Below are 27526 nucleotides of genomic sequence, written 5' to 3'. Positions count from 1 at the left end.
AGGGGACACTTGGCACACCCTTGGCGTCTCCTCAGTTCAGGGGGTCTGGAGCGGGTCAGTCGCACTTACAGCCCTGCTTCCAAACGGCGGGCAGCTCTCTGACCTTCCCGTACCCGCTGTGTATTCGTGGTGTGCTCCTGTTCTTTGAGCAGCGCTGGACTTGTATCTTAACAAACTTGCCAAAATATATATAAACAGTGACAATGTACTCTACAGAACTTTTATATATACCCTCGGGTTCTACTTTATAACTTAACATCATAAAATATCATCATTTTTCTCCTACAGAATGATCTTAAATGTAATCAGCCTCTAATTCAGAAGCCACAGTATGTGCATATGGACAGCTCAGGACTTCAGGAAAGAAACACTGAATTTTGTAGGTAGAGGATCTTGTGTAGAATTTTCTATTGTTCCTAGGTTATTTTTCAAATTTTTTTTTAAAGCAGAGTAATAAGTTATAAGTGGTGTTCTCCCCAGATACTTTATGTATAGGTAAACAATGTTACAGAGGACTCACCAAGCCAAGTGTATGACTGATACTACTTTGTTTTCTGATGTTTATGTCTGCTTAGAATATTTTAGTTATTCGGTAAGTATATAGCCATAAATACGGTGATTAAAATAGCTACTTATGAAGAGAACTGAAGGAAAAAACCCTTATGTGCATTAGCCTTTTAGCATTAATTGTCATGTTACTAAAACATTCCATGTGATTTTTAATAAACATACAACATTTCCAGGTTTAACATTTTCCAGGTTTAATTTAGAAATTTGTGGTCACTCATTGGGTGCCTGGAATTTTCCATATTATTCTTACATTTTTGGTGGAAGAACCTTTGCAAATGTCTTTGGTATCATATGTTTTGTGTATTTTTTGGAAAGAAATATAACTCAATTAAAAAGTATATCAAAACCAGTTCCAAGAAAAGAGGAATTCTTTATAGCCAGTTGTCTCGCCATCAGATCGAATAGCTCCCAGTCTGCCAGGTAACGTTGCTTCTACTTTGCTAGTTAGATGGAGCTATTTTGAGGCTGTATCAATTTGTCTGGACACTATGTACCACTTAATTGCAATTGATTTGAGGATGCTAGCAGGACATAAATCTGAAATTGTTGCAAAGTACCAGCCCAAATAAACATTTGGGAAGGTCAATAGTAAGCATTTAGACAGTAAAGAATATAAAAACACTGATGGATAATGGAGTCTGTGTACTTTATAATTAAGTATAAAATCAAATGCAGATTTCACACATAAATGCATGTGACTAGTGTAAGTCTCTGTGGATCAAATTCATGTTGTGGTTTTATTTGATTAGGATTAAAACAGACGAACAGCTGGTTGGGGTTTTGAAGGGTCAGTTAAACATGAACAAAAGAAAAGTCTTGGAAGGGAAGGCAGAGAAAAATGAACTAACTTGCTTTGCTTTCAAGTGCTTTTTCTCTTTTCAGTGGGTGGGACAGTTACTTTTGTGGTCACATGAATATTTCATTTCATGGGCTGTGTGTGTATGTGAAATAATCAATAAATTAGCTCAATAGAATAAATTATGCTAAAAACTAATTAAATAATAGGGGTGCCTGGGTGGCTCAGTCGGTTAAGCATCTGACTTTGGCTCAGGTCATGATCGTGGTTCATAGGTTCGAGCCCCATGGTGGGTTCCGTGCTGACAGCTCAGAGCCTGGAGCCTACTTTGGATTCTGTCTGTCTCTCTCTCTCTCTCTCTCTCTCTGCCCCTCTTTTAATTAAAAAAAGAAAAAAAAAAGAAAGAATAAGCAAACTTTCTATTTACTCATCTAAGAGATTTAATTACTTTTTTGAATTATTTTATTGGTTTCCTTTTAAGTATGTTATCCAGATGTTGCATCTTGATGGGGGGGGGGGTTGGGAATCTCATGGGTAACAAATGAATTTATAGGTTTTCTTACCACTGAAATTTTGAGGAATTGACTAAAAAAAAAATGATGATAAGCCTGTCATCTTAACAAAGATAGATTTAGATGTAAATATCCTTTAATTACATTTTTTAATTTTTTAATTTTTATTTTTATTTATTTATTTTTTTCAATATATGAAATTTATTGTCAAATTGGTTTCCATACAACACCCAGTGCTCATCCCAAAAGGTGCCCTCCTCAATACCCGTCACCCACTCTCCCCAATTACATTTTTTTTTAATTCAAAGAAATTTTAATGTTTTATTTATTTTTGAGATAGAGACAGAGCATGAGTGGGGGAGGGGCAGAGAGAGAGGGAGACACAGAATCCGAAGCAGGCTCCAGGCTCCGGGCTGTCAGCACAGAGCCAGACGCGGGGCTTGAACTTACAAACCATGAGATCATGACCTGAGCTGAAGCCGGACTCTTAACCTGCTGAGCCACCCGGGCGCCCTACATTTTATTAAATTTGCATTTTAAAAGAATTACACAGTGATGCATTGGGTCCCTACTAATATATCTAACCCTCATATGAATTAAATAATGTTCATCACCAGTCCTTACTTGTATTTTTAAAAGCGAGTTCAGAGGAAAGCTACCAAAGTGTCAGTACAGGGCTCAGAGGTGGTCCCAAAAGATCAGGTTTCTTACACCTACACACCATCTAGCACATGTCCCTGGACTTCTCTGTACCTTCAGAAGATTCTTGCCCCACTTTCCTTAAGGGCGGGTATTGGCAGATGCCTGAGCGAAAATGGTGTTTTGGAGGACGGTGTTCCCTACCTTGCCACACAGCCCAGAGATATCTTGCGAGGAAACATTTTAGCATTTGGTTACACCGTGCCGTTCGTTGTCCGGTGGAGGGGGTCTTTGCTGGTATCCCTGTAACCATTACTCTCGTCTCTAACTTAGGCGTGGACGAGATGCCTGTTAGATGAGCGAATATGCGCTAGGATAGATACGAAGTAGAAAACCCTGGCACCGCCACGAGGGCTGTGACGGAGGCGTGAGCGCGTGTCACAGGAGCCTGGGGACCGTGCCTCATCCTCCCGGGCCTTCGCAGGGGACGTCTCCTGAGGAGGCGACGCCTGGGGTCAGCCTGAGGGTGACGAAGGAGTCAGTTGGCGAAGCTGAGGCTGCAGTGTAGGGAGGACTCGTAAAGAGACACCCTGGCGTGGGAGGCCCCAGCGGGGTCCCCGGGACGGAAATCGGGGGCCTGGAGGGCCTGACCTATGGCTCAAGGCCACCTCTGAAGTCGCGCGCCTGGCCTTAGCATTTCAGGGAGACTCAACACAGCCACGGTCATGTGAACACCGGTGTTATTCCTTCTCGGCTTCTCTTTATGGCGCAAGGGGCTTAGCCTCACGTGCCGTGAACCGTACTTGTTGGCAAGTCCCGAGCTGGTACAGCGGCTCACGAGGTCCCGACGGACCTGGCAGCGCTCAGCTTCCTGCTCTGTGGCTTTGGGATGTGGTTCCCACCCTTCCGGTGGCAGAGGAGAAGGCAGGTAGGAAAGGAACCAACGCTTTCTTTTCTTTCTTTTTTGTGACTTTTTAATTGGAAAGAATGTAGTGAAAGGTTGCAGGAGCAGAACAACGAACCTCTGCGTGTTTCACCCGGTTTTGCCACTTGTTGAAGTTTTGCTGCATTGGTGTGTTTCTCCCTCCCTCCCTCTCTCTCCCCCTCCCTCCTTCCCTCCCTCCCTCCCTCCCTCCCTCTCTCTCCCTCTCTCTCTCAGCTGTTTGAGAGTAAGGGGCAGACATTACACTGTGGCCCTAAATACTTTAACACCTGACTCCCAGGAACTGGCTTCCTCCTGTCACCATAGCACAGTGACACGCTGCTGTCCCCACAGCTCACACTGCCCCGTCCACTGTTTACACTGGTGTCTGTAGCAAATACGTTGTGTCCAGTCCAGGACCATACACTGCATTTTGTTACTGAGTCTCTTTCGTCTCATTTAAATAGAACAGTGCTTTGGTGTTTCTTTGTCTTCTTTTTAGCAGCGGTATTTTTAAAGCCTACAGGCCAGTTGCTTTGTAGAATGTTCCTCACTTTCAGTCTGTCTTCGTTTGCTTCCCGATTAGCTTTAGGGTGTGCATTTTGGCAGGAACGCCACAGAGGTGATGTCATGTTCTTCTTAGGGTCTTTATCAGGAAGCTCTTGAGTGGGTTTAATAATAACCCTATTATTAGCGGTGGCAGTTTTCACCTAAAGTGGTAGTAGGGTTCTCTGCTGTAATGAACTTCTTTCCCCTTAGTAATTAGTAAGTAATCTGTGCGGAGGTACTTGGAGACGGTAAGCACTGGTTGTGTTTACCAACAAACTTTCACTCATTTTTAGCATCCAGTGGTGTTTCTTGCAAGAATCAATTATTTCTGTAAATGATTGCAGAATACCTTTTGGGATTTTATTTTTTTTTTAATGTTTATTTTTGAGAAAGAGAGAGAGAGAGAGAGAGAGAGAGAGACAGAGCATGAGCAGGGGAAGGGCAGAGAGAGAGGGAGATGCAGAACTTGAAGCAGGCTCCAGGCTCCGAGCTGTGAGCACAGAGCCCAGTGCAGGTCTCGAACTCGCGAAACACGAGATCATGACCTGAGCGAAGTCAGACGCTTAACCAACCGAGCCACCCAGGGGCCCCTGGGATTCTAGTTTTTATAGGTGTAATGCCTTTGGAGGCAGCAGTCTGTACTCACCAGTGTGTAGGAAACTGAATCTGCAGAAGAAATAACTAACAATCAGTGAAGGATCTTATGTGGGTTGTACCGGCCACCGGAGGAGGAGGAGGAGGGAAGGGCCAGGCACTTGACGTGCCCGAACTCCTGAGCCAGGAGGATTTTGTCTTACATCCAGTGCTTCTTTCCTTCTAGCATCTAGCTACTGTTTGATAAGTTTCATTGCAGGTAGTGAGCTTCAGAGGATTGTGACTTGGTATCAGCTTCCTATCTCAGTTATTATTTTCTGAAAATGACATATCTTTGATCTCTTCTTGAGTGTTTTTATGATAGCACTATACAGCCATTAAAACAATATCTCCAAACCACGCCTTTCATCAGACATTAGTAATAGAGGTTTTATGTGGCACACCAAGAGTGAATGTGCTCCAACATTAATAGTTTTAAGAAGGTTTACTCATAAGGTATTTAGAAAACAGATATCTGTTTTCATATAAATGAATGAGATGTCTTATTTTGGTGAGTGGTTATGTGCTCATGGTTAGTGTGTTCGTAATGTTAGGAAAGTATAATTTTGAGACTACTTTTCCATTTGCCTAATTTTTTTTGCCCACATAAGAGAATTTCATGTTTATGTATGTGTGTATACGTGTGTATACATGTGTATATATACCTATCTTCTAAGATACCTTTTGCATATTCTGCGTGTTCAGAATCAAATATATCCAGTTTATCATGTTCTGACAACCTATGACAATTTTGCTATTTTTCTTTTGACTGTAAGTTATTTTAGGTAAGAATATGTGTCCTAATTATTGTTAACTTATATTTTTGATAAAATTGAAGGGTGGTAAACATTTATACTTAGATGACAATAAAAAATCTTTGCAGTGTTTTGGTAGGTTGTCAGTAGAAGCCGCATGTTTAAATAGAAGCTGCCCACGAAATAGTATCAGTGATAAAATTGTAGAAACAAATAAGCCACTAGAAGGTTCTGCCAGAGCATAACAGGAACGCGATTGGTTCTAGTATACTAGTGAAAGATCTTCATACACTAAGATCTGAACTTCTGTGCGTGCTTTACTTCACCAGACATGGTTTGTTTGCAGTCAATAAAAACCTACTTAAGCCAGCTTAAATCTAAGAAACTCTCTTGGAAGGATGTCAGCGTAGCTCACAGAACCCCACGATGGGGGAAGTCACACAGTTTCACCGAAACCGGGATCCGGAAAGCTGGCCGGAAGCAAGGCCACAACATTTTCCACCTCCCTTTCCTTGTGGCCACACGGTTTCTCCCGGCTGCAGCTGCCTGCTTCGTTATTTTCTGTAGACTGGCTTTTCCGCCCAAGGTCCTGTCGGGGTTGCCCCTCGGTTGCCAGCTAACCCTCCAGTTGAGTTTTCTACAGCGAGCTGGCGCAGGGTGCCTCTGCCGAATCCCTTGCTTCCTGCTGGGCGTGTTCCTTGGCCACTTGTCTCTTCCTCACCTGACGAAGAAAGAACAGGGTTCGGATGGCAGGGAGGAGTTCTTTTTTGTGGATCCGTGAGTTTGATGTCTCTGCGTTGCATCCAAGAAGGAGTCCCAAAGGTAGAAATACAGGTTTGGAGTTCCAGAGCAAGATGGGAGCTAGAGTGATAGAGCTGAGTCATCAGGAGACAAGGGATTGAGTCGCGGCAGTAGATGAGATTACCCCCCGAAAGCATGTGTAGAGCCGGACCTCTTCACCTAGGAGGTGTTTCGGTTAGCTCTGTGCAATTGGATGCCAAAACGTGTAGAAGTGTTGTCTGTGGGGAGAAGTCCACACTGTTCGTCAAATCTGCAAAGGGGTCTGTGATAAAGAGGAGGGTAAGAACCACTGTTAGAGAATGAGACGAAAATAATAAGGGATCGACAGAAGAGGAGTAGAATTTTACACGAGGGTGGGGGTGGGTGAAAGATTCTAAGGAGAAATGGCTACAGGATTAGGAGAAAACCAGAAACACATATGTTAGGGAAGCAAATGGAAGAGAGTGTATTTCAAGCAGGATTGAGTCAGGGGTGGGCGGTGTAAAACACGGCCGAGGGGACCAGGAAGAGGAGGAGCAGATAGTTCCCTTGGATGTGGCTGCAGGAAGACCTCTGGAGCCCAGGGCTGGGGCTCTTGGTGGCCTCCAACAGGCAGATTGCCCCAGGGATGGTGAAGAAGTAAAGAAAGTCACGGTGGTTGTTCCCTCTAGAGGGTTCTTTAGGAGAGGGAGGCGGGAGGACAGTGCTTAGTGGGGGCCTGAGGCAGACATCGGCTGTTTGTTGTCATCATTTGCTTTAGCCTAAAAACGTTTTAAATGCAGTCAGAAGGGAGTTCGAGTGGGAGAAAGTGACGAAGGGAGGGCCCTGAAGAGGCAGGGTGGAGTCATTCCTTGGAAAGGTAACTCGTGGGCATTGTCAGGCCTCCCTTCCGATAGCCCCTCTCAGGATGAGATTAAAACTCTCGTCGCCTGTTTAGCAAATAAATCTTTATTGAATTGTTAATTGGGGAGTGTAGGTATCCAGTTTGTGCCGAATGCATGTTTTCCCCATTGCTAAAGATTTAACTTTTTATTTCCAGACTTTTGAATTTGAGGGTGTGGCGAGGTGCTGGTTAGGAAGCAGTGCCACTCTTTTTACTTTTTGTTTTAGAGACAGAGTGCGTGAGCAGGGCAGAGGGGCGGAGGGGGAGAGAGAGAGAGAAATGTATACTTTTTAATGTTTATATGAGAGAGCGAGTGAGTGTGCAAACGGGGGAGGGGCATACAGGGGGGAGGGGCATACAGAGCGGGAGGACTGAAGATCTAAAGCGGGCTCTGTGCTGGCAGCGGAGAGCCTGTTGCGAGGCTCAAACTCATAAACCGTGAGATCATGACCTGAGCCGAAGTCGGATGTTTCACCGACTGAGCCACCCCGGCGCTCTGTGAGTGTGTGTGTGTGTGTGTGTGTGTGTGTGTGTGTGTGTGTGTGAGAGAGAGAGAGAGAGAGAGAGAGAGAGAGAGAGAGAGAGAGAGAGAGAATCTTAAGCAGGCTCCACACCCAGCACGGAGCCTGACGTGGGGCTCCGTTCCATGACTCTGGATCATGACCTGAGCCTAAATCAAAAGTCGGGTGCTCAACCAACTGAGCCACCCGGGTGCACGCCTCCCACCCCACCCCTGGAAGCAATGCAAGTCTTTAAAAGCGTTCAAAGTATTCCACACTGTTATCAGTTATTGGGTGTGCTGTATAGATAACAAATGGAGGAGAATTAACATTTTTTTTTTAATTTTTTTTTTTAATGTTTATTTTTGAGACAGAGAGAAACAGAGCATGAACGGGGGAGGGGCAGAGAGAGGGAGACACAGAATCTGAAACAGGCTCCAGGCTCTGAGCTGTCAGCACAGAGCCCGACGCGGGGCTTGAACTCACGGACCGCGAGATCATGACCTGAGCCGAAGTCGGCCGCTTAACCGACTGAGCCACCCAGGCGCCCCGAGAATTAACACTTTTTGAGGCAGTAGCCCGAAGGACATTATCTTTTAAGTCTTCACACATCTCTCTGCAAGATGGACATTACTGTTCTCGGTTTTATAGATAATGAAGTCCGGAGCATAAGGATGGTTACGTGACTGCCCAAGTTTTCCCATTTATGGGAGTTAGATTTGAATATGCGTCTGTGTAACTCCAGATTCCAAGTTTGTTGTCACTGTGTCGTGCTACTGAGTAGAGCGTCCTTGGGGGCCCCATGAGTGTGTTCTCTCCCATCACACCTGCACAATAGGGCACCTCCTAACCAGACATCTGGTAGCGCTTTGCTTTGGTGTTCAGGTGACACTGCCGTACCACTAGCTCACCTTCTGTCTCCTCTCCGCCTGTTTTCATTGTCAGTGTCAGTATCGATCACTGCCCGCCCCCTCCAGCTCCTTGCTGTTTTTGTCTCTGTTGCTTCCTCAATGCTTGGGGACGAGTTATGTTTGCTGACTGAATTAATTAAAGCAATTTTCTTTCCTTTCGTTCCTTCCACACCCTGGCTTTTGTGCAGGAAGGTTGGTAGTGTGTAGATCTTACCCAGCAATCAGATGCTCCTTTCCTACACACAGGAACTTGTGGATCAGTCCCAGGAGGTTGATTGCCTGGCCTTCGCCTTTTTCTTGCTTCATTTGATCTCTGTCTGCTGCCTCTGGCTCTTTGATGGTGAAAAGAGACTCCTTTTCATCCTCATTTCCCGACTTGATGTGATTTTAGGGTGATGATTCTGTTGCTACTGAAAGGGCATCTTCCCAGATCTTTATAGTAGTAGCCTGGATATGGGTTATAAGTATTTTTTTTTAATTTTTTTAATGTTTGTTTATTTTTGAGAAAGAGAGGGAGACAGAGCGCAAGCAGGGGAGGGGCAGAGAGAGAGGGAGACACAGAATCCGAAGCAGGCTCCAGGCTCCGAGCTGTCAGCACAGAGCCCGACGCGGGGCTTGAACTCATGGACTGTGAGATCATGACCTGAGCCGAAGTTGGTTGCTTAACCAACTGAGCCACCCAGGTGCTCCGAGGGTTATAAATATTTTAATAAGGTGAATATAGCTCTCATCACAGCCTCCAAATTTTAAAGACTAAATTAACACTGTTTGCTTCTTTTGGGGTATCTTGGCTTCTTAAGTCACGTGGGTGATTTCCTCTTTTGGTTAACCATTTTGTTTGTTGTGCCCATTTAATGGCAAAGTCAAGAAAATGAATTATATAACTTACATTAAATAGGGTAGTTTAAAAACCTATATTAAATATCCATTAAAAGTTTTTTACAAATAGTTGGGGTGCCTGAGTGGCTCAGTCAGTTGAGTGTCCGACTCTTGATTTCAGCACATGTCATGATCTCACAGTTCCTGAGTTCGAGCCCCATGTTGGGCTCTGTGCTCGCTGTGCAGAGCCTCCTTGGGATGCTCTGTTTCCCTCTTTCCAGTCCTCTCCCACTCTAGCTCTCACTCTCTCACTCTCTCTTTCTCTCTCTCAAAAATAAATAATAAACATTAAAAAAACTAAAAAAGTATTTTTACAAGTAATTATTTTTAACCTGTCCATTTCAAGACCTGTTTTTAATTCCCCCAAGTAACTATATATGTTTTGTATTTTATCATTTATCAGCATACCTTTTTAAAATACCTTTTTTTCATTTATAGTCGCTTTGAAGTCCTGTTTCTCATACTTCTCATTATTGGTTTTGGGGCTTTAGGATTTCAAGTAGACAGCAGTTATTTGTTTGATGATAGCAGAATATGTTCGTTGTTTGGGCCTTTGTTCTCCAAATAATATTCTGAAGTTCCTCTGGGCAGCATGGTAGAATAATATCTATTCACAATTTGGTAGTCATGGTTTACTATAACCTTATTGATTTGTTGTCTCTGTAGAAATAAAAAAAAATTAAGTACCTTGGATGTATAATATTAAATATATACTTAAAAAAATGGGGGCTGTAAGAATAGACTTTTTATATTGTGACAAATAGAGACCAGTTTCCTGAAATCAATTGTTCATTTGAAGCTTTAGGACAAAAACATGGCACACCCAACTTGGAGAAAATTACTAGGAGAAATTATTTTACCTTATTATCATGTGACATAAATGATCGTATTTAGCAAATATGATAAATTATAGGCATATAGATGGATTATTAAATATAAAAGCAAATGTATAGAATATTTACTATCCAAAGTGTTTGTGTTTGCAGCATAACACTAGAAAATAGACAGCTATCAGAGTACTCTTTTTTTTTTTTTTCTTGAATGATTTTTGGCATAGTTTTGAGTATAAGTTGTGGGCCGAAATGTTTAAAACAGAATTTTGATTTACTCTGCATTTTGCTAATGAAAAATTTCACCTTGTGTTTTCTCTGCTACATGATTTCTTATCAGTGGTTAATGCTCTTCAGACCAGATTGTTCACAATATCATGCTTCCCAGTTGTTTTTGTTTTCTGCTCTCCTGTCTCTTTGCTTAACTAGTCTTGAATAACGTGCTAGTTTCTCGGTTGGAATAGATGATAGTGTTACATGGTCACAATTTGCTGTTTTCCGAGGTGCTCAAGGTTTTCTGTCTTGTTGGTTGTTAAACCTGATTGTGTTAGTTCTGGCTTGACATCTCAGTCAGCCTTTCTGCCCCTCTCTGCATGGGTGAGAATTAGAAAAGGCAGTACTTAAATGCTGAGCTGTCAGGTTGAGATGGTGACAGAGACTGCCACATATTGAAGCAAGACATTGAGGAAGGTTTCAGCATTTCAGTATTTGGAAAAAATTTGAGTTCTGCCCTCTGTCTGGATTTATTTAAGTTTGTAGGTTAACTGTTAGCATATTTTACATGCTGGGCTAATTGAGCCAGTCACATACCCTTGTCTTAAAGCCAGTGTATATCTCCTATCTAGTATAGGTACTGAGGGTTTTTTTCAAGAGGAGACACAATGGAAGGATAGGTTCTGCTAATGATGTAACATACCCAAAATAACAGTGGTCGAGACACAACAGATGTTTGTTCTGAACAGTGTCTCGTGAAAGGATGGGGGTAGGCAGTCCTGAACCGTAAGTACCAAGGGATCCAGTCTTCTTCCAGCTCAGGATGCTGCCATTCCTAGGGTATAGCCCTCGTCCTCATGACTGTGGGTGGTGGTGGATGGACCAAGCACTGAAAGCCTCCTGGAATGTGCCCCCCAGCACTTCTCCATACAACAACAACTTCTCCAACAGCAACAACTCCCTGTTGGCCAGTACTGTTATGCGGCTGCAAAGGAACTGGAAAATGAAGGCTTGACTAAAATCATGTGTCCTACTATAAAGTTCAGCGGTTCTATTATTGAGGAAGAAGGAGAGAAAAAGGATACTGGAGACTGAGTAGAAGTTAAATCTGCTATATAATTTTATGTCTTAAAATTATCAGTATTTGCATTGATTTTGATTGTTGTTTTGGGACCCGTATGACCTACCTCCACTGGCATAGATAATTGAGGAGGCTGTGATTATGTTTGGGGTTCATGTTCTCTTAAAATCCCTTCTTCCTTTTAAGAGTTTTAGAAAAATTACTTGTAATCCCTTGAAAGCTGATATTTGGTAATTCTTATGGCACAGGAATTGCCAGTGCTTTTGATGTTTTGATGTTTGAAATGTTTATGAACTAAAACCAGTAAAATAGTTATACTACTATTACTGATTTATTAGCTGAACAAATAGCCAATTATAGATTTTATTTAAATGAAATGTATCTTAATTTCAAAACTAATTTTTGGCCGTGAAGGTTGATGATGATAATTGGCAACTCCATTCATCATGTACTTAAAAGATGTATATTGGACTTGCAAATTTGAACAAAGCTAACTTTACTGGTTACTTTTTGGGAGGAAAGCTAGACTGTTCATCGAACAGGAAGTAATTTAATGCCACTCCTGTAGCAGAGTGTGACAAGCACATGCTTCACTGTAACACTGTGGGGAAGGGCTATATGGCCTTGTGGAGAGTGGGCCCAGTCCAGGCCTGGGAAGGGATATAGGAGCTCTTGGCAGATTAGGAGACAGTAACCAGAGAAGGGGAGGGGGAGAGTGGGGAGAGGGTGGGAAGATTCCAGTGAGAGAGTTATGTATGCACATATATTGAGGTCAGAGAGATCCCGACCCATTGGGGGAATTACCACTGGTCCCGGACAGCGGGAGTCTGGTTACGAAGCTGAAAATACGGTTGGAGACATCATAGTGGCCGGGTCATGACAACCGTCTTTGCTGTGCTAGGTTTGAACTCCTTCCTGAAGACTGTGGAAAACTACAGAGATTAGTAAAAATAATCGCAGTGTCATTTTAGGAAGACCATTTTAGAGACAATGGGGGCTGGTGGATTTGGAGGCTGGAGGGAAAAACACCAGTGAAGAGACTGCAGATTCAAGCCAGGCGGTAGGTTATGAGGATGTCCATTTAGAGAGGCAGGGTCAGGGGTTGGAGAGAAGAGAATCTGTAAAACCTGGAGATAAGTTGGATGTGAGGGGAATATAAGAGGGAGGAGGCCAGTGACCCCCTCCCCCCCAAGGTTTATGGTTGATGGTCTTAGTTACAAAACAGAACGAGACAAGCAAACCAAAAACCTCTTATGTCCTTGCATGCTGTATTCCAAATTTCCATCATCTACTTGATGTTCTACATAGCTCTAAGATCCATTTCCAGTGATTATAAATTCACATTGGAGGAACAACTGGCCCACATGTTTTGGTTTATTTTAGTCTCTGCATATGTTACGGAGAAATGGTTCTCTAAAGAATAATTCCGTAGGCTTAGGAGATCTTTTAAGCTTAATTATAAAGCTAATTTAATACACTTTCCACTACATATCATTAAAATGTTGAATTTGCCTTCTAAAATATTGTTTCTTTACTGTGGATTTAGTTGAGCCTTCTTGTGTTATAAGGAGACTCTAATTTGAAATTTAAAATAATTTTAAATTTTGAGCATTCTGCTAGTAATGAACTGGTTTAGATTATGAAGTATTTGGTAGGTTTAATTGCTGGCCTCTTTGTCTCATCTGGTGTTTCAGAACATTTCTTGTTAGGAGAAAAAGGCATTCTCTTTCGGGGTCTAACTTTCCTGTAGTGTAGGGTTCTCCAGCTACTTTTCATTCAGCAATTACTGACATCTTAGAATATGCCAGGCACTGACCTAGAACTTGAAGAAGGTAAATTGACATTCTGTCTACGCTCATGCACTTAAAAGTCTTAATATTCCCAATATAATTCAAGACAAAGGAGTCTGTAATAAGCCTTAAATATGGACTTGGCTTATATACTATTCATAACTAATATAAAATACATTTTCTTCTTAAAAGTCCCTGTAACAACACAGACCTTTCTCCCACACTGTGTGGTGCATAACTAGATTTGTATGTGATGTGGTCATTTAGGATGACTTCTGGTTTGTGGTTTCTGCATGAAGGAGCTTGGAAGGTCCCACTGCATCCTGACAACAAGTAAAGAGCTCAACAGACTGAAAAATCAACAACTCTTTTTGGATCCATAGGAGAGGGAAGGACATAGGGCTAACGGCAGCTCCCGAGATTGGAGAGACAGAGAGGCACGCACAGGGAGTTTAGGCATACTGGGGCAGACCCGTAAGCAGAAACCAGTGAGAGAGCCAGCACCTGGGTAGGAAAACCTGGACTCTGCTGAATTTCAGGAGGCTCAATGTGGACAAGTCTGAGAGTTAAAAACCCCAGGGAGACCCAGTCATAGTGAGTCCTTACCATACAGTGAGGTTTATCTTCAAAAGCTAGACCAGGATCCCACAGTAAATATCTGAGAAAAGTCCCCTCAGGCTTTTGGCAGGGGCAAAGGAAAGGGAACCATCTCAAAATATGCCAGAGCACTTTGTACTTAATAAGGCCTACCCTCAAGGGAAACTGGCTAACTAGAGCCTTACCTGCTGGGATATTATCAGTGTCTAGCTGGCCTGGGGAGGGGAGGTAACCAGCTCTGTGTAGCTCACTCTGGCCATCCTGTCCCACCCAAGGGGGTAGAAGAAACCTTGAGAAACACTTGTGAAGTTCACAGTCCAGAGGCCATAGCTCACTAAAAGACCGAGATCTAATCACAGGATGACAGAATGCTTCCCCTTCCTGCACCTTACCACCACATTACCAAAGGCTTATTTACAGGAGCTCTTTTCACCTAGTACATCATGTCCAACTTTGAAGAAAATATGACAAGGCCTACCAAAAGGCAAAAGGCACAGTTCGCAGAGACAAAGTAAGCATCAGGATCGGCCTGGCAGTGATGTTGAGATGATCAGACTGGGAATTTTAAACAGCTATGATTACTATGCTAAGGACTGTAATGGATACAATAGCATGCCAGAACAGGTGAATAATGTAAGCAGAGAGATAGGAATCCTAAGAACCACAAAGAAATGCTGGAGTTGAGAAACACTATGATAGAAATGAAGAATGGCTTTGATGGGTTTATTGATAGACTGGATGTGGCTGAGGAGAGAATCTCTGAGCTCAAAGAAATATCAATAGAAACCTCCAATGCCTAAAAGCAAAGAGAACAAAGACTGAAAAACCCAGAATAACCACGGACTGTGGGACTTCTACGAAAGGTTTGATGTATAGATTGATCAATAGAATCAACTTGATCTGTAGAGTCAATGCAACCCAAATTAAAATCCCAACAAGTTACCTTGTGGCTATCAACAAACGTATACCAAAGCTTATATGCAGAACTAAAGACCTAGAATAGCCAACACAGTAGTGAAGGAGAAGGACGAGAGGATTGACATTACTTGACTTTAGGACGTAACTACAAAGCTACAGTATTCAAGACAGTGTGGTATTGGTGAAAGAATAGACAAATAGGGCAATGGAACGGAGTAGAGAATCTAGACATAGACCCCCACAACTATAGTCAACTGATCTTTGACAAAGGAGCAAAGGCAATACAGTGGAGCAAAGATAGTCTCTTCAGCATATGGTACTGGGCCAACTAGACATCCACATGCAGAAATGAATCTGGCGTAGACCTTACACCCTTCACAAAAATTGACTCAACATGAATCATAGACCTGAATGTAAAACGCAAAACTATAAAACTCCTTGAAGATAATATAGGAGGAAACCTAGATGACCTTGGGCACGGTGATGCCTTTTCAGATACAATGAAAGAAATAACTGAGAAGTTGGACGTAAGTTAAAAATTTATGCTCTGTGAAAAACGTCAAGAGAATTAGAAGATGAGACACAGACTGGGAGAAGATATTTGCAAAAGACACATCTATTACCTGAAATGTACAAAGAACTCTTAAAACTCAACAATAAGAAAACAACCTGAGAAATAAATGAGCCAAAGATCTTAATAGACACCTCACCAAAGGAAATACACTGATGGTAAATAAATCTATGAAAAGATGCTACACATCCTAGGTCATCAGGGAAATGCAAATTAAAACAAAAATGAGATGCCACTACACACCTATTAGATTAGTCAAAATCTGGAACATTGGCAACACCAAATGCTGGCCAGGGTGTGCAGTGACAGGAACCCCCATGTGGTGTTGGTGGGGATGCAAAACCGTGCAGCCACTTTGGAAGACTGATGGTTTCTTATAAAACTAAATATATTCTTACCATATGATCCAGCAATTGTACCTCTTGGTATTTACCCAAAGGGGTTGAAAACTCATGTCCTTACAAAGACCTGCACAGGGAGAGTTATAGCAGCTTTATACATAAAATTTTTTAATTTTTTTATGTTTATTTTTAAGAGAGAGGGAGACAGAGTGTGAGCAGGCAAGGGGCAGAGATAGAGGGGGACACAGAATACGAAGCAAGCTCCAGGCTCCGAGCTGTCGGCACAGAGCCCGACGCAGGGCTCGAACCCACGAACTGTGAGATCATGACCTGAGCCAAAGTCGGACACTCAACCAACTGAGCCACCCAGGCGCTCCTAGAAAAACAAACCTTAAAAAAAAAAGATACAAGGTCATGATTTTCAGGTCACGATCTCACGGTTTCTGAGTTCGAGCCCGCATCGGGCTCTCTGTACTCTCAGCACGAAGCCCTCTCAGGGTCCCTTGTCCCCTTCCCTCTCTGCCTCTCCCCTGCTCGCCTGTGCATGCTTGCTCTCAAAAATAAGTAAACGTAAAAAAAAAAAAAAAAAAAAAAAAGATGAAAGGTGTGTCGGCTGCCACTGCTGATGTTTTGAGAGCTCACTGCATTGCATATCATGACCATTTGTTAGAAAAATGAGAAAGTGTGTAAGATACTGCTGATTTAATGATAAAGCAAGCTGCTGGTAATAGGTAAAGAGGGACTATTCTTGAAAATAAGCTAGAGATAAAGAAACTCTGGGTATTTAGATTTTATAGCTGGTTTAAATGATTTGATTGTTGGAATTCCTGTGTGAAAAATACCTTTGTTACTGCAAATTTTGCCTAAATTGCTTTTATAATAGACTCTAAGGCAGTTGCTTTTAAAATGCACATTTTTGTTTCTTAGGGCCAGAACTCACATAAATAGATTCTACTCTTAGAATCACTGACCTCTTTAGAGATACTGCGAATCTATTGATCTTTGAATTTAGATGCCATTAGAAAATGAAGTGGCGAGTGGTCATGCAAATACATTTGAGAAATAAGCTGAGGACTGGCATTGTGATGTCCTTAAGCTTTTTATTCTCACGTCTACACAGTAACATGTCCTCAGCTAGTGGGAGGTCGGATAGTGTACGGTGAGGCGGTATTATATAGCGATTAAGACTCTTGAGTTTTTAAATCAGACGGACTTGTGTACAAACACCCTCCTGCCAATCACTGGTTAACCTGACATTACAGTATGTCATTTTCATCGCTAAACTCCAGCTCCTTTTCTATAAACATGGGGCTCATCTGTAGCTTTTATGAATCTTATCGTGGAGAATAAATAAGAAAATATATGTCAAGCAGTGAGGGCCGTGCTTAGTACTAAACAGCAGGCACTGGGAAATGGTACGTGTTGTGGAGATCACTGCTCCCAGGTTGAGATTTTTAAAGTATTGTGGGAACATTTGTATGTCCTTAAGTTTGGAATTTGACCATGTTTCTGTGTTTCTAACTGTGTAAATTAGATGCAGATGGCAGAGGGCATGGTGAGTTTTACATAGTTCTGAAGTTACATAGGAAAACCAATTCATAAAAACGGAATTTGCTTTGTGTGCGATCATGATAAAGCTGGGAGAATGAATAACTTAGAACTGTAGTGAGCTGGCATTAAAAAAATAATTACAACAGGCTGGTACAGAATATTTAGATTTTATTTTTTCTCTTTACCAAATAGAAATCTGTTGCAAGCCAGTATAAAGTTCGTATTTTAAAAAAAAAAAAAAAAAAAACTGTTTTCATACATTCAGAGAAGGATATTTCATTTATGATTTATATTATACCCACTAGTTTTCCGACAGGATAGGCAAAAGTTAAGAGAAATACAATTATGACTCAGTTGTAGGTTTAATAATTATTCTAATAACCTCACAGAAAGATGTGATATATAGAATTCTAGGTCCTTTATCATTTTAATTATGAAAATTTATACACCAAAGGAGACTAAAGAAAATAATACACAAATGATAGTAACAGTGGATTTTCTACTAAGCTTTTTGGCAGCCAAGGGAAAAAGGAAAATAAGGGTGATTGTAGTTTTCATAGGTTAAGATGTTTGTCAGGAGAAAATTCACTTTTTTCCTGGCACTAAATTATATAGATGAAGTTGCCATGTGTTTATTTTTTTTTTTAATTTTTTTTTAACGTTTATTTATTTTTGAGACAGAGAGAGACAGAGCATGAATGGGGGAGGGTCAGAGAGAGAGGGAGACACAGAATCTGAAACAGGCTCCAGGCTCTGAGTGGTCAGCACAGAGCCCGACGCGGGGCTCGAACTCACAGACTGCGAGATCATGTCCTGAGCCGAAGTCGGACGCTTAACTGACTGAACCACCCAGGCGCCCCTTCCATGTGTTTAAATTATATAGGCAAAGCATGTTGAATATCACAGTGTCTTCAACTATATTTTTTTTTTCTTCTTTGTAACTACAGTTTTAGAGAAAGAATAAAAATGTTTGCTTAAACAGCCCTAAATATAGTGAAGGTCTGACACTCCATTGTAATACGGTGAAGGGCGTTCTCTTCTAAGGGTTCATGTATGCCAGGGGATGCCCCCCGGTGCCCGGCTGCCGATAGCTGGGAGCCCAGACACGAATGCCCTCTCCAGACTGCCTCTTTCAGGCGGGTTCCTTCTCAGGAACTGGAAAACAGTTTTTCAGTGTTATGACGGATGCCGAAGTGCAGACCTTTTATGGTCATTGACAAGAGGATGAAACAGGTCTCTCTTAAGCTAGTGTCAGCCTGCGACATGGTCTCTTTTGTGAGCTGTTTCGTACTTGGATTTTTAAAAAGGGGAGTGGATCTTGAGACCATTTCTTTTGTCCGTTTCAGAGATTTGGACTCCCAAATGGTTTAAGTTGTGGATGAAGTTAAAGAGGAGAAAATACCACACTTCTCAGATTTTGCTTCCTAGGTAGTAAAAGCAAAGATTTAACGTCAAACTCCTGTGGATTTCTGGTACACACTGGGCACTTTCTGAGTGAATTATAAGTGGAATTTTTATTCTTGTATCGATCTTCACGTACAGAATGACTCAATACTTAGATTAACTCATTTACAATAATTCTTCTTGAATCTTTTGTTATAGATACACTGCAAGCCCTTGAAGTAAAATCTGTAATTGTTTTTCCTTTTGCCTGACGGTAATGGCACCTGAATCTGAAGAAATTACGTATATCCTCTTAGTACTTTCTAATCTGTAAAATTAGGAACAGTGGCTGCTTTTTGTACTTTTTAGGGCTCTTACTGGGTTGGGCGTCAGTCAGCTTCACAGCATGGAGAGAAAGGGATCTGAGCCCTGGCCAGGCCGTTTGTCCACTTTGTGCCTAAGCACGTTATTGGAAGTTTTCTGAGGCTCCTTTCCCTCCCCCGTCAGTGGAGGCAACTCACCTCGCAGGGATGCAGCGAACTAGGAGGATAGTGTGGGCACACGGCAAGCAGGTTTCCCTGTTGGCTGGTAACAGCGTGTGGGGTGTAGCCACCTGCTCCGTGTTTCTAGCCCCAGGCGCTTGGTGCCTGGACTGGGCTACGGCTGGGGCCACACGGAGTTCGAGGCAGGCTTGGGTGAATCTTGGGAAGATTTTAATTGGCTACGTGTTCCCATTAGCCATAGGGAGATAGACTGTATCGTTTTACAAGCCACAGACGTTCTCCAAAGCTTTGTGCACGTTAGGTCCTTTTTCTGCAGTCAGTATCTTTTTCAGTTGAGCCTCAGTTCGGCTCTCTCTGGTATTTTCACAACTCACGTGCCACACTGCAAACATCGCAATTTCAAGAAAGCCCGAAAGGGAGATTTAATTCTTCTTTCCATGGGTCCCATCTGGGCTCTTCTCCGGCTAGACTTTTGGCATTCTGTGACCTATAATTCAGGCTTTCAGAGTTCCATCTGGGTTTTTGATGTGCACGCTCTCAGTTGAACCCTTTATGTGTTCTTGTCCTGCATCTAAGTCTTAAATTGCATAAATCCTAGTGAGCAGACGCAAAGGAGGCCCTGAGTCCTCTGCATTCCAGGCACTGAGGTGGACGGCCTCGGGGCCACTTTGGATGTGACAACAATGAGAGTACCGGGGAGCATGCCATCCATAATAGAGACCTTCGACCAGGAGACACCAGGCAGCAGAAGACCGTTGGGGTGGAGCCATGGTTGGACATGCTTTTATTTATTTGTATGTGGTTTTTAAGTTTATTTAGTTTGGGAGAAAGCCAGAGAGCACAAGGCTGCGAGCAGGGGAGGGGTAGAGAGAGAGGACGAGCAGGCTCCGCACGGGGCTCCGTCCCACGAACCGGGAGCTGGAGTCAAGCCCCCGACGCTCGACTTACAGGGTCGCCCAGGCGCCCCAGACGTGATTCTAAATTCTCTGCCAGAAAAAACGCATCTTTGCCGGTTTACCATCTGACTCTGACCCTTAATGCAGTGATGTCTTTTTTATGAAGAAATCAGTTATCTTTTTCACCTCCAAGTGTTCACTCTTGTCCCCTGAATATCACTTAAATCTGATATGGGAATGGAGCACCCTGCATGTCTCTGAAAGGGGTGGAGCGGACGGGAGCCTCCGTGTGTGACCAGATCCAGCCAGACCCTTTCGGCCACTTGGCGGTTCAGAGCACTGAACTCTGGAAGGCTTTGCTATGTGACCTCGTGTCATTTCTCTTGGAAACTTACATTTAGAACGTGGTCCTTCACGTTGGTCTTTACTGAAAGAACCACAGCTTACTCTAATTGGCACGGTGTCTTTAGGTATACTTTTAAAATGTTTTCTAAGAAATCACTCTCAGAGGGGAGGAAAAATGATTTCCCTTCTACCTTTCTGAGTTCTTAGCTGAGACCCTGTAATAAATAACGGATTAACACGAGAAAAACAGTCGATTAACATATATTATCTCATGTATACATGGGGGACACGCAGGAAAAATGGGCAACTTAAAGATGTAGCTTTAAAATTTAGGATTAAATCCCATCTTCACAGGGAAAAAGGAGTGTGTGTGGGGGCGGTTAGGCCTGTTAGGGAGAGTAAGTGATTGATGGATGGACCGTCGGAAGAATTAGTGGAAAGTATCATAGATTGTGACAGGGTCTGTCTGGGTGTGATATGGACTTCTGTTCTCTTGTGATAAGAGTCCGTCCTCCCTGGTTGCTGAAACTCCCGGGGAGGGGACTGAAGAATTGAGTTCCTTCTGGAGGACCCGTGTTTAAGGAGATAAGGGGAGGTCAGAGAAAGCCTCTCCCTGCACTTGCTGTTTTCAAGTGTCTACAGCTCAAAATCATCAGTACCCCAAAGGGGCGTATTTGGGGGTGGCACAATCTGCTGACCCTTTGCGCTAAACAGTCTCACTTTTAGAATTGGAATATTTGAAGGCCCAATGAAGCATGCCTCATTTTAGGCTTAATTCCTTATGTACATGCAGGAAAATACATAAGATCTGGACATCTTGTAATAAATATTATATGGTACCCCTCATCTCTCCCTCCCCCCACAACACAACACAACCCAGCCCACTTATGCAGTCATACGTGGTTCCTAGTTACAGGCCTCCCCAGAAGGGCACGGTTGATAGTGACCATAAACTCCTGCTTTGTTTCCTGTCTAGTGAAATGTATAGGTGGTTTCTCTTTTTTCCTTTGCATGAGTTAGAACTACCGACTTGATGGTTGGTTGAGCATAAGATCCCCATTGTCCACGTTATGTCAGGGTAGCTCCTGGTGGACACAGGAATATGTTATATGCCTTAATATGACACGCAGAATTGATAAGTCAGTGATGAGAACTTTCACGAAGGATAAGAAAGGCACATAAACCGTCTTGACACCGTAGGAAGTTTCAGTCTGCCCCGTAGTATTTTCAGTCCTCCTTCACCTTGGTGAGACTTCTGGGGGTCCCTGACACCTCACCTGCACCGGTCCGCAGGACTCGCGCTGGTCCATGCCCTGAATGCTGCTGCTTGTTCTCAGTCCTGCTTCACAGCTCCGCTAGCTTTGGGCTAAGGCCGCGACAGCGGCCTGTGGCCTGCGGCCGTGACTGTGCAAACCCCGCCTCTCTCCCCTCTCTCTAGCTCTGTGGAGAAAGGCAGGCTCACATTTGTGGGAGACGCTGGTGGCCCCCGTAGGTCGTTTCCTGGAGGTGCTTGGACAGGGAGACGTTGGGTGCCAGTCGATGGCATGAGGAGATGACACTAGGCCTGTGTGTGCCCGCGGCTCGTCCCCGGCAGGTGCCCGCATCCCACAGCCCCTGGAACCAGCACGTCCCTGAGGGGGTGCGGCCGGAACGTAGGCCCAGGCCTCTATCCAAAAGTCACGCTGTTTCCTTTTCATGGCAGGGACTCTTTTAAATGTTCTTTACAAAATGTCTTCTGTTCAAAAACAACAGTTTGGGCACGTCGTTCACAGGAAAGTGGGAAAGAAATTGTTTCTGTCCTGGAATTAACAGTGACGCCTGTATGTAACGAAGAGCTAAATATACACCTGCTGTGGGTGTGGATTCAGCTCATTTCCTGAAGGAGAATGTGATCCAAATAGCTCAGCCACCACTGCTCTAAGCCGCAGTACCCCCCTGTAAAATGAGAATACTCCTTCTCTGTTCCCGTGGCGACTCTGAGGACCCAGCGTGACCATCGCTGTGAAGGTTCTAGACTATGTTGGTGCAGAGACAGTAGCTGTGTTACAAGTTGTGAATCTTGACGTTATTTTCACCCCTGGGTGTCGATACTTGTATTCAGCAATACGAGGACATCTGTTGTTGGTGTATCGGTACACTTACATGGAGTCATACTTCAGTGGGTTTTGAGCTTTGCAGGTTGCGAATGTGGCCGAGCTCGGAAACAGGCCTCGTACCCAGAGCGGGAAGGAGGCACCGCGTTGTAAGTGTGTGCACAGCCACTGGGCGTGCGTGACGACTTGTGCATGGTAAACAGAGCGCTTAAAATTCATACAGTACGGGCACTTTTCAAATCTGGAAAGGATTCGTTTTCGGGAGCTCTTTTACTAATTTGTAGTTATTAAAGGAAGTATAGATGAGATTGTATACTATGCTTCGATTTTGAAAGAGATTCTCTGTCATTTAAATTCTAATTGACCTTGTCCTTTTATTCCTGCTGTTTTAGGGAATATCTTGGTAAACAGCTCCAATCCGAGCAACCTCAGACCGCTGCTGCCCGGAGCTGAGCATGCCCTCCTGCCTCAGAATCTCCTGCCTTCCCGCTCTACCTGGGGTATGAATCTCAGTAGTTAGGGGCAGGAACAAATAATTTTTCATTTTACTTGCGATTTTCTTCTGTTGCGTAGCTTTTCCCAATGCTGATTTTCGTTAGACATGTTTGCCCATGAAGCTGTATAAAAGTAGGTGTTTTCTGTAGCTAAGGAAAAGATTACCGTTACCCGTACTGCTTGTAATTTCTGTATTTATTGTTTTCTGGAAATGAGTATAGTTATTAAAGGACTCTCGCTTCAAAAATGTTTTCCTCTTGTTCCTTACTTGGACTTTAACAAAAATCACCTGTTGTCCCAGCCAAATTGAGAGAGTTGTTGTTGCAAAGTAGTGAATGGTAAGTAAATGTTTTGAACTTCTATGTATTTGTCTGTCCATCCGTCCACCCATCCACCTTCCTACCTAATCATCCATCCGTCCCTCCAGCCACCCGTCCATACATCTCTCCATCCATCCGTGCACACACACACGTTGCAGCAACCCTCTGCTAATATTTAAAGAACTTTACAATTTTAAACACATTTTTTAACATAATGCTGTGGTCCGAAAGATTTGCCTGTGAAGCTCAGTGAAGAGTTTTAGCTTTTGGCTTTTAGTTTTAGAATATTTCATTGATTTCCTGTACCTTCATTCTTGGGTTTTAGTACCACAAGTCTGTTTTGTTTTAATACTTTTTGGCTTAAATGTTGCCAGTAGATATTTATTTCTGTTCCCCTCTCTCTTTACCCTGGAACTGCAGGCCTTCAGCAGCCCTCCCTCCCCAAATCTGAGACTTTTGCCTTTAAATCTCTCTCTGCATCTCATTTTTCATTCATTTCAATTGTGTATTCGCAGCAGTTCTCTGAATGCCAAGGTGTTTGGTAAATGTAGGAAGGCTAATAAACTGTTTTGATAGCTTTTTCCTCTTGAGGAAAGAAACTCATAGGACCCATCTCCTGTGTGAAGATTGAATATTATTTTATTTTCAGCATAGGGGTCCTATCGAAAAAGTTAGTTAAGATAATGGATGTCTTTCCTGGTTAGTGAGTTCATGTGACTTGACCTCATATTTCCAAGAAAATAGGTAATCTGAATCCAACCAATTTTTTCTTGACTGAAAGTTTTTTTTGTAAGTTTTTTTTTAAAGTTTATTCATCTCTCTCTCTCTCTCTCTCTCGAGAGAGAGAGAGAGAGAGAGAGAGAATGAATGCATGGGGGGGGAGGGGCAGAGAGAGGAGGGGAGAGAGGCTGTCAGCCCGGAGCCCAGTGGAGCCCAAAGCAGGGCTTGATCCTACGAGCCTCGAGATCATGACCTGAGCCAAAATCAAGAGTCAGATGCTTAACCAAATGAGCCACCCAGGCACCCCTTGACTGAAAGTTTTTCAAATTGCTTAGACCTAGATATTTTTACTTCCCCAAGTATGGAAAAACCAGAGACAGAACTTCTCTCTGGTGGTAATTACAGATTCTGCATTAGCAAAGGATCAGTTTTTGTGTTAATAACATTATTAACACAGTGGTCTATAAAGCTATTAGGTTTTTTAAGACATTCAGTTTCCTAAAATTCTGGTAATGAGACGTTGCAGTTTTCTTAATTTCTTAAGAATACATTGATTGTGGGCCGCCTGGGTGGCTCAGTCGGTTAAGCGTCTGACTTCGGCTCAGGTCGTGATCTCACGGTTTGTGAGTTCAAGCCCCACGTCGGGCTCTGTGCTGACAGCTCAGAGCCTGGAGCCTGCTTCGGATTCTGTGTCTCCCTCTCTCTCTGCCCCTCCCCTGCTTGTGCTCTTTCTCTGTCTCTTAAAAATGAATAAATGTAAAAAAAATTTTTTTAAAGAATACATCGATTGATGTCATACATTCAGATTTTAGCTTCATTTTGCATAGGTCTTTGGTTCTAATGTAGATTCAGTGACAGTCATTCAGATGGAAATTGTTAATGCTTTAATTCCCAAGAAATGCTTTTGGACATGGGAGGCATTACTCACATGTCCTTGTGTTTGAATTATTATCCCATATGTTAAGATGATCTCTAAGCATCTTTTTCTCCTTCAAATTTTTACATTCAGCTCATAGAAGTTATTTCTAAGAATTGTAAAAACAATCACTTTCTTTTTGCTTAATGATTTTGGTTAATATCCGATGATTAAATCTGCCTAAAAATTTAATACCACTTGTCTGTTCAACTACACTGCCAGCACCTGACAGAGTAGACTTACATATCTGACAAATAAATCTTAGTAGTTAATGCTTATAAGTCTAACCAGGCGTACATTTAGTGGAGCAAGTTTTGTTAAGAATTTTTAAACATCTTTAAAAATAGCCTAAACAAAGAGCACAGTGACTACAAAATTTGTTACTGCATCTAAATAAACACTATTTACACAATGTCAGTTACAGGATTGAATCATTTCATCATTTTCTTTGTACTTATTTTTACGTATTAATCTTTTAAAATACTTTCGTGTCTCATTGACTATTAGTCTGTTCTCAATTTGTGAGAAATAATTTCACTAAAAGTTGAATATTTTAGAAAAAAATTTGTGTAGAATTCAGGTATTGGATTTTTTAAAAACTTTTTTTAATGTTTATTTTTGAGAGAGAGAGAGAGAGACAGAGTGTGAGTGGGGGAGGGACAGAGGAGACACAGAATCTAAAGCTGGCTCCAGGCTCCGAGCTGTCAGCACAGAGCCTGACGCGGGGCTTGAACTCACGAACCGCGAGATCATGACCTGAGCTGAAGTCGGACACTTAACCGACTGAGTCACCCAGGCGCCCCCAGCTATTACTGGATTTCATGTTGAGGGCACAGTAGGTTCTACAATATTTGATGGGAAACTCAACTAAATAAACCAGTTTCTAAAATATCATCCATTAATCATTTGTAATAAAATTAACCTGAGTAGATATGCACAGTATTTTATCAAAAACAAACCAAAAAACAACACCCAGAAAAACCTTCTGATTTTCAGATCTTGAGAGGCACACAGATATTCACATTAAAGGGAGAATGAAATTGGGGTGCCTGGGTGGCTGCATCGGTCGAGCGTCCGACTTTGGCTCAGGTCATGATCTCCCAGTTCATGGGTTCAAGCCCCATGTCGGGCTCTGTGCTGACAACTCAAGGCCTGGAGGCTGCCTCAAATTCTGTGTCTCCCTCTCTCTCTCTCTGCCCCTCCCCTGCTCGTCTCTGTCTCTCTCTGTCTCTCAAAAATAAATACATGTTTAAAAATTAAAAAAAAAAAGGGGGGGGGGAGTGCAATAATAGCTTGCTTGTTTGGAAAACTCCTTTTGGGGATCTCGTTGACCCTCATATTTTAAAAGATGTGTGGGAAATATGTTGGCAGGTGAAGCTTGTTCCCACACATTACGCCAGGCCAGTCACAAATATCAGATTTAATAGAATATATCCAATTAAAAAAAAAAATCTCCTTCCCTTCCTATTAAGGGACATCAGAGTAACTGAGGTTAATTTTCATATTATTAAAATTTAAATAATTTTGTAACCTCTCAGATCTTGGAAAGCTCAGAGCCAAGTTTTGATGTTTTTGATTTATTTGATGGTTACTTAAAAGGTTCTCTGTTCTCATTCTTTGTCTTTGAGAATAGAGAATTTTTGAGACTAAATTTTGAAACTACTCAAAGATAGTAAGTAGGTGTCAAAGTTATTTTCCAAATCTGAACCTTATGATGAAATCACTTTTTAGTTTGAAATTTCTCTCTTATTTTGCTGTACAAAATGTTCTGTTCTGATTCACAGATGTGGCTCCTTCAACTTTCTGAACAAGGTTCCAATGGAAAAGTCATTTCAACTTTCTGAACAAGGTTCTAATGAAAGACGAATGAACTAATAATATGTTACTTCATTTATGCAAATCTGAGGCCGAGTGCACATTCTCTTTCTGTTTTTAAAAGAGGGTGTTGACTGCTCTTCCAAACAGAATAAAAGTTACCTTCCAGTAATGGTCTAAGCTGTTGTCTTTAACCCCTCCCAAAGGAAGAAAGTATCTGGGAACTTGGTTGAAAGAAACAATGTACGAAGATTAAGGAATAACAGTGTAGCAGGTAGAAAAATATTTTCAAGAATAGCACAAAGGTCTAAGGGGGTGGACATGGAATTAACACTCTTGGAAGGTTCTTACATTATACGTGAGGTGGTGTAACATTAACACAGGCTGTGATGAATTAAGGGTGCATATATAATTCTCTAGAGCAACCACAAAAACCATAAGCTAAGAGGTATAACTGGAGAGCCATTAGTGAAGATAAAATGAAATACTCAAAATACTTGATTAACCCAAAAGAGGGAGGGAGAAGAGGAAGAACAAGGGGGCACAGAAAGTAAATAGCAAGAGAATAGTCTTAACAGTAACAATAGCTACATTCACACAAGGGGTCTGGACTGTTCTCCCTCTCTGGGCCACACACCCCCCCCCCCCTTCTATATACATCTAGAATTTTAACTGTTCAGTGCTATCAGGAAACCCGTTGCTTCCAGTTGCCAAGATTTGGGAAGAAGGAGCGTTCTTGCCAGGGGTTGAATTCTATCCCCTCCTCTCATCTACCCCTTTGCAGGCTGTTACTGGAGTAGGAAAGCAGAAATTGAAGTC

General features: G+C 42.4%; 1 protein-coding gene across 3 annotated transcripts in view; it reads left to right on the top strand.

The window, feature by feature from the left end:
* Positions 1-23183, top strand: part of ATP6V1H (ATPase H+ transporting V1 subunit H) — a 110467-nt gene extending 87284 nt beyond the window's left edge. For all 3 annotated transcript variants that reach the window (XM_042973486.1, XM_007090561.2, XM_007090559.2), the window contains one exon: positions 22834-23183. In XM_042973486.1, the coding sequence (XP_042829420.1) occupies positions 22834-22894 (61 nt within the window). In that variant the 3' untranslated portion in view covers positions 22895-23183. The remainder of the gene's footprint in view (positions 1-22833) is intronic.
* The last annotated feature ends 4343 nt before the right edge of the window (positions 23184-27526 follow it).

Source organism: Panthera tigris, chromosome F2 (genome assembly GCF_018350195.1).
Source record: "Panthera tigris isolate Pti1 chromosome F2, P.tigris_Pti1_mat1.1, whole genome shotgun sequence".
NCBI classification, from domain to species: domain Eukaryota; kingdom Metazoa; phylum Chordata; class Mammalia; order Carnivora; family Felidae; genus Panthera; species Panthera tigris.
This window is presented reverse-complemented; position numbering and strand designations above follow the sequence as displayed.